The sequence below is a fragment of the Thalia democratica genome, unplaced genomic scaffold (genome assembly GCF_965202585.1).
Source record: "Thalia democratica unplaced genomic scaffold, ktThaDemo2.hap1.1 HAP1_SCAFFOLD_1100, whole genome shotgun sequence".
In the NCBI taxonomy this organism is placed as follows: Eukaryota; Metazoa; Chordata; class Thaliacea; order Salpida; family Salpidae; genus Thalia; species Thalia democratica.
In genome coordinates, this window is record NW_028140018.1 from 28415 (window position 1) to 36944 (window position 8530).

At 26.8% G+C, this 8530-nt stretch overlaps 1 protein-coding gene across 1 annotated transcript; it reads left to right on the forward strand.

The window, feature by feature from the left end:
- Positions 1 to 2062: 2062 nt before the first annotated feature.
- LOC145847799 (sperm motility kinase 2B-like) lies at positions 2063 to 2953 on the forward strand. The gene has a single exon (XM_082953718.1). It carries the CDS (start codon positions 2063 to 2065, stop codon positions 2951 to 2953), a length of 891 nt encoding a protein of 296 aa, XP_082809844.1.
- The last annotated feature ends 5577 nt before the right edge of the window (positions 2954 to 8530 follow it).

An 8530-nucleotide genomic window follows, 5' to 3' on the forward strand; every position in this document is an offset into this window, starting at 1 on the left:
ACAAGTTAGACAATCGGATAAATAAAAGTGTTTAGCACTATAAAATCAGAATTTAACATGCTCAACATTTAAATTATTTAAAAGCAAAAAACTAAAAAACAAAATTTAAACTTTTAAGTCAGATTTGCTCAAAGCTCTTTAAAAATTTGAAAAAAGTATTCCTTTTAAATGTTTTTCTCGACTACGTATTATATTATGTATCTAATATAAAAGTACCTATCTAGTATCTAAACTATTCTTTAATTCTTATGATTTTATAATGTTGTTTGTAAAAATGTTGTAATAAAATTACTAATACGAAATATTTTTAATTTTTTTTAATCTAATTATATAACACTAAAGAAACGTAAATATTAAACTCAGATTAGTATTCTAAAGTACTATAGTTAAAAACTTCCACCTTTTTATTGCTTTAATAAAAAAACTTAAAGATACTAATTAAGAACTTTATTAATATCTTAAAAATTAGTTAAACAAAAAAAAAACTAATTGTTAAAAATAAATAAAAATTATGGTTGGTTTTTTAGCTAGTTTTACATTAAATAATCAAATAAAGCTTTTGAAAAGTAATATACATATTAATAAATCTACGTAATAAATTACATAATTTATGAAAACTTAAAAGTAAAACATAAAAGTTTATTTTTGATTTTAGCTTGTATAGTAATGTTTTTTTTATATGTTTTACATGTGATACAACAACATAAAAACGTACATTTAGCTTTTGTGTTAAAAACAAACAAAATCTGTTCAAAAATTATTTTTTATAAGCTATATTTATAAGTTTTTTTTTTGTCTTCATAGGAGAAAAACACTAATTAAACTAAATAGATGTAAAAACTTTATTTTGTGTTTGAAGCATTATTTTTTTATTTTCTGTTTTAAGTCGTACTTGTATAATAAATTTCATAATTTATATTTAAAACTTTGTTAAAATAGTTAGAGTTAAATAGCTAAGTTAAGTAAAATTTACTATTTGTTTATATATATAGGTAAAATTAGTTTTAAGCGTTTGAGAAATTATTTACATCATTTTATACTCTTAAGTTTAAATCAAACATTTATCTTAGTATAATTTTTTTGTTTAAAAACTCTAAACAAAACATTAGCTTGTAAGTAATTACTTTGTGTTTACTTTTATTAAAGTATTTAAAATGTTTTTATTTTTTTAGTTAGTTTGGTTTTGCTTAAATTCATTGTGAAGGTATTTATTTACTATTTTTCAGAAAAACTCCAAAATTTTAATAAAATTTTAATAGATTTTATAATACTAATTTACTCCAAAAAAACAAAAATGAGCAATTACCGTTTAATTCAAACAAGTATACACAATTTTGTAGAAAAAAGAACATTAGCGTCGAACATATTATTCTTAAAAATTTATATGCAACCGTTTTATTTGATAGTTAACCTTTGGTAAAAACATTCATAACTAAAATAATGTTAGCTTTTCAAGTACTTAACTATGTAAGGCACGTTGTAGTTTTATTTATTTAAAATTTTTCTGTTTTAAAATCATAAGTAAATTTCGTATAAGACTATGATGTATTTTATATTAGTTAGATAATCAACTGTTATAAAAAACCTGTGATGTAAAAACATATAAGTTTTATAATATATGTTTCTTTTTAGGTAATCATTTGATAGATTAACAAAGCTTTTAAAAAAGTTTTAAACAAACTTGAGCAAATTGAAAAGAAAGTTTAAATATTAAACTGTATAAAATAATAAAAAAATCTCTATATTTTGATTACATATGAAAATAACACATTAATTTTTTTGTTAACTTTGAACTTTTAAACGATCTTTGCAAAGTTATGTATAGCGTTACAAAAACGTATGTACTGTGAAGTTTGCATTACGATATCAAAATTTTCTTTTAAACGGAATGAAATATTTAAGTGTTTTCAACAAATTTAAAAATAACTGTTTGTATTAAGTACTGTTACTGTAAACGTTCTACTTTGTTATTTTTATATAAAGTACATTTTCTAATATTAACTAATACTTTCAAAGTAGCAATAGCTTACTATAAGTTAAAAAGATCAAACTAAAGCCAGTTATGTTTAGAGGTTGTTTCCCAGTTCCTAAAAAGAAAAGCGAAAAGAAACCCAAAACCGACCTGAAAATAAACAAAAGGAGGTACGTGGTGTTCAAAAGCAAGACGAGCGAAAACGGCGCCGATTATGGCCGAATCTACTTCTGCGACGCCAAGTACCAGCGCCTCCAAGTGGCGGTGAAGACCTGCGACGGGAGAAAAGAAGCGTCCATGATAAAAAACGAAGCGAAGGTGCTGAGAAAGTTGTACTGGCATCCGAACATCTCAGAGTTTATTGACTTTTCCGGCAAGAACATCTTCTCCAGGCCCTACCTCGTCATCGGGTACTTCGAAGGACCCGACCTCTGCACTTTCATCAATTCAAACAACGGCTTTTTGCAGGAGAAGCCCACACAGCAGATAGGCAAGCAGATACTAAGAGGCTTGGAGTACGTGCACTCGAAGAAGTTCGCCCATTTGGACATCAAGCCCGAGAACATCCTGGTCAAACCGGCGGCCATCTCCCAGGGCTTCTGCGTGAAAATAATCGACTTCGGCTTCAGCTGCCGCGCCCACCGCAAGGTCGAGGCGTACTGCGGCACGCCGGACTACACGGCGCCCGAGGTCCACCTGTTCGAGCCGTACGACGGGTTCAAGGCGGACGTGTGGTCGTTCGGAGTGGTGCTGCACAAGTGCCTCACCGGGGAGTGCCTGACCGAGGCGTTGGCGTTTTTCAGGATGACGACGGCCAGGGACGTGGAGAGGGTGATGGCGCGGGAGGGGGTTTACCCGAGCAAGACTTGCAAGAGTCTGATGAGGAGGATTTTCAAGGTGGAGCCGGAGGAGAGGGCGGGACTGAAGGAGGTGATGAACCACCGGTGGTTCAAGAATGAGAGGTACAAGTACAGTAGTTGAATTTTTGATTGAGTTATGTTTTCTACCGATTTTTTTAGTGTTGTTATGCAATAAAATGAAATCATACAATATCATTTCATGACTTTTTATTGCTTTCGACGCGTGAATATAATGGTTTGTTCGGTATAAATTATAAAAAAAAATTTCGACTATTCGTTATTAAATTAAGGCAGCATTTTTTACTAGCTAAAAGTTTTTTGAGTAGTTGGCAAAAGTATTTGATTTGTTATGTTTGTTTGTTTATGTAAGTTTATGCCGTAATTTATGCAGTTTTTTTCAGTAAAAACCATTCAAACAAAGTTTGTATAGTATTTTGAAAATATGAGTTTATTAATTTAACTTTGATTTGAATATTTTTTTGGACTTATTAAGTTAGTTGATAAAGATTTTTTGTTTAAATACAAATAAATCTATCTTTTTGTATAACTAATTTCAGTTTAGAAATTGACTCTACTATATTGAAACGATTATTATTTTTTCAATTTAAATTATAGTTATTTTATTTTCTACTCTATTTTGATACTATTTTAAAATATACACTGTTTTAAAGTGTAAGCTAAAGGAATTAAAAGCTGTTTTTTTTGGGTAGCTGTCTAAATTGCGCGAGCATACAAAATTGCACGAGGGGACAAAATTGCACAAAAACACAAAAATACACGAGGACTAATTTGCATGAGAGCACAAACTTGCACGAAGATAAAATTGCACGTAGACAAAATTGCACGAGGGGATATTTTTGCACGTGCAAACAGTTTTGCAAGCAAAAACTTTTGCACGTAGGGTCATTATTGCACGACAAGTTTACTGTTTACTTTAAAAAGTTAATAAAAAATTTCACGAGATTATTTTTAAATACGTTTTATTAATTTTTTATATCTTTATGAACTTTAATAGTGAAGATTACTACTGTTTTTTGATTTGACACCAATATTTATGACAACTAGCAAATTTAAATTAAATTGATTAAAAAAATATGTGCAGCTGCATGTAGTTACCTTTTTTAAACCTCGTAAATTTAAAGTACCCTAATACTAGGAACTTAATTCTTTTTAAATCAAAAGATTTGCTTTCTAAAAGCTTTAAATTTGGATCATACAGCCTAATAACAACATTATATATTAAGCTTCTGATTACTTTTGATATTAACCATGTTAACTGTTTTTAAAAATTTTTTAGAACTAGAATTGCATTCTGTGATGCATAAAAATACGTTTAAATTTGCAGTTTCTACATAATTTGAATATATTTTAAATTTTTGTTCAATATATTTTTCAATATGTCATTACAAATCTGCTTTAAACTAAGCTTATATTAGCTAAATAAGAGTTAACTTTTTAGTACTAAACGGACTTATTATAACATTTTAAATTACTTATTACGTAAGCTAAATAACATTTTATAATTTTCAAATATAACTTATGATATTTACTTACAATTTATTTTCTTTTATGATAATATTATCAAATCACCACAAAAAACTAAAGTTTTTACTATGGTATTTAATATACTACTCAGATATAAATTATGATGGCTTTTTAAAATTCTAAAACAGTAAAACAACCTTTAACCTTATAAACTTAATTTATAGACAACAAAAATATCCTACAAAATATATAAAAAAGTGCGTTAAGTTCTATCTACATTCATGCAACTTATAAATTTAATCTTCTTCATCACTGTCAGATGACAAGTCCTGAAAAGACGCATCCGAGTCGTAATCGTCAAATTCATCGGGGTCAGACTCTCTTCTTTCACTGCAACTTCCTCTTGAGCTTTGTAAGTTTTAGCAAACTTCTGTCTCAATACAGCTTGATACTTTTCGAGTTGAGAAATTTCCGGTTCGGTAGCTTCTTTTGTTTTCCACGGTTCGAGATGGTTCTGTGAGAGCTGCTCCTGGGACTATACTTTCACCTACGTCAAACCACCAACCGTCGTGTTTCTTAGTTTTCAAACTGGTCATATCAGCAGGCTCATTAACAAGTTGTTCTACCCACCAACCAGTGAAGTCGTAGTCGGGAGATTTGCCGGTGTTTGAGAGATCTTTACGCGAGGGCATTTCGTCTGTTTAATGTGTTTTACAATTAAGGTTCTGTAAATAATTACAAAATTCTTAATTTTGCTAGATGGTAATTGTATTCAAAAATTTTAAAAGTAATGAAGTAAGTTTTAAAATATCATTTAACTTTGTTATTAATGTTAAAGTGTATTAAACGTTACTAAAACTCCATGTTAATAAAAGTTTTAAACAAACAAATTAATCCTATTTCATTTAGAAAAAAAAGGAATATTTTGTACCAATTCTGCTTATAGAAAAAATTTAATTTTCAAAACATTCCTAACTATAGCTCATAATTAAGAATAACTGGAAACGTTTACTACATTACTTACTAGTTTTATAATGTTTAATAACATGCTTTATTAACAAGTTTGAAGAATAAAGAAACAAATTGACGTTGTTTTCTAATTTATGTCGTTATTGGTAAAATTTTGATAACTATTCACATTGTTTAAATACTAAAAAATCTTAAATAAAAAAAAATTTAACTACAAATTAATAATAAAACCCTTAAAGTTAGCAAGAGATATTTGATATGTCCAACATAACTTGAGTTTTGCTCATAATTACCAAGCACACTAATTAAGCTTTATATCCTAAGCTGTTACTCATATCTCTTTTAGCTTAAACTGATTGTGTTGTCGGCTATCTAAAAAATACAGTTTCTTTTAGATAATTCCTGATTAGAGTTTCTAATAAATTCCAATAACAAATAATCAAAAATACTAAATACTGCTTAGAGCAGTTTAATAATGTATTCTACATATCAAACCAAAGTTGCCACAATTTAAAGCATAAAGTTTTCTGTTTGATTTTTGTTTTTTTTACAGTAGATTCTAAAAAAGTTTATAAATTATTGGACAAGCTAAATAACAAAAAAACAAATGCAAACAATTAAAAATATCTTTGGTAAACAGATTAATTTTTTTTAAATAAATTATTAAATTTACTACTTAACTTAAATAATATCCAAAACAGCCTGATTTTGTTACGAAAACTTAAACAAACATAACAATAACTACATCTTAAGGTGTTACTACAGGCAATTATGGTTTCAACTAATTTACAACAGATTTTTCAACTGATTTTTTGCATTCTTTTAAGTACAGCTTCAATTTCTAAATACTTCTTATTAAAAAGTATAATTAAATAAAACAGTAAAAAACATCTAATACTTTTTGATAACTTTTAAACTTTTGTTATCATCATTAATCTAAGTTGCAAAAATTGTTTCAAAAAAGTATATATCTGAATTTTTTTGAATTATTTTAGTAAATATTAAAATATGAATTCAATATGAATATAATACCTGAATTATGCACAAATTTAAAACAAGCTTTAGCTTTTTAAATAAATTTTATTTCTTTTATTTATTACTTAATAAGTTTTAAAAGAAAATGCTCAAAAATATTTGCTCTAAGGACCTGGTATACGAAAGAACCTTTTGATATAGAGTCGTACATCAGATGGTTTTACAATCGTTTACAAAAAAATAAGTTAATACTTTAAATTCGAAATTTAAAATTCTAAAGTTAAAAAAAAATAATAAAAAAAAAGAAAAAAGTATTTAAATAAAATAAACTAAGTATATATTTACTTACAAAATTTGTACTCGATAGTCATAAAGAACTTTGCTTTCTAAAGTGAAACACAAAACTTACAAACGTTAAACAATACAAAAATACAATTTTTTACACAAATTATAAAACATGATACTTGTTTTAGTAAAATGTATGATGCTCTTTAAATTGTCTTATAGTACAAAGAGCAATAAATTTACAAACTTAGAACTGTGACATTTTAAAGTTGTGACTATATTTATTTAAAATATTGAGCTTGTTAGTATAACCTTCAATTGTTGCTGATTGCTCATTTGTAATTCCAGTTCTTGACTTGTTTAGTACTTTTACTATTATTAGTTTGATAATATACAAATAAAATTGTTTATTTTCGATTTACAAAAATCAGACCTAAATTTAAGTAATAACTAATAACAAAATGTTAGTTATGATGACACAATAGTTTTGATTTATATAAAAATTTGAGACAACAATATATTTTGCAGTTTATTTTATTTTTTGTGAACTAATTATATTATTAATTATTATAATATTATCGCATAGTACATGTAACTTTATTTACCTATTATGACGCATAATCTTACAATTTTATTAATTTTACTATTTTACAAAAATCTATTTAGTTATCTACAATAACTATTGAAAAAGGTAGATAGAAAAATTTTTAGTTCACAAAAAATAAAATAAACTGCAAAATGAATTTTTGTCTCAAACTTTTATATAAAGTTAGTACCGAAAAGAAGTTATTTAGTTTTGATTTAATTGAGCAAATTATTCCAAACTAATCCTAATAACTCGACCAAAATATTCAGTCTGCAGTTTAAAGTAGTGTAAATATATAACTATTTTACATTAATACTTAGCATAACTACTTTTTGTATCAAAACTGTCTTAAAATACACTTATAGTTATATCTAAACACCTGTAATACTGTAAGTGATTCATTATTTTTAAATTATTTTTCCACAATTTAATTAGAATTTATAATTCATTAACTTATGATTAAAAAGTATTAACCCTGAAGTATTAGTTCTTGTAGTCCATTTGTAGTCACTGTTTCATTTCAATCCACTTAGCAGTAATATATACATAGTTCTTATTAAACAAGCTAGCTACTTCTTTATGCAACTAAGATAGCAACCAGGATTCAAACTCTAAGCAAAATATCAAGTAATTATGAAACAAGTTATTTAATGCAGGGTTTCCGTTTAATAAAAATAAAAAAGCTACGGTCCCTCTGACAAGAAATCACAGAAAACTATTATTATACAAGCCTGAGATTTTTTTAGCTGTTCATGATCAACTTCAGAACATCTAGTGTAATCTTCATTAGTTGCAAATTATGACCTCAAATATACAACTATTACATCACAGTAGATCGCAATGATACAACTGTCACATCACAGTAGATCACAATGATACAACTGTCACATCACAGTAAATCACAATGATACAACTATCACATTATAGTAGATTGCAACACCACAAACTATCACATCACAGTATGTTGCAACGAAACAACTATCACATCACAGTAGACTGCAACGCTACAACTATCATATCAAAGGTGTTTTATAACTTAAATAAACTTTCGACGAAATTCTGTAAAAGACGTACCATTAATTAATAACTTAACAAATATTTTTACAACCTCCAAAATAAATTTTTTTAAAAAAATACTAAAAAAGAAATATTGAACAGTTTAACTAGTTTTTGACAAATCATGGCTTTTTAATATAACCAAAAACGTTAATTTTAATCAATATTAATTAAATATTTTTTTTAAACTATTCAAAAACCTAGTTTTTCCCCATGTAGTATTGAACATATTACATGAATCGGTATAATCATAACCTAGAACTTGAAATATTTTTAAAATTCTGCATAGAATAGACCAACTTTTAGTCAACAAATATTTATAACTGCTATCCGCAACATTGT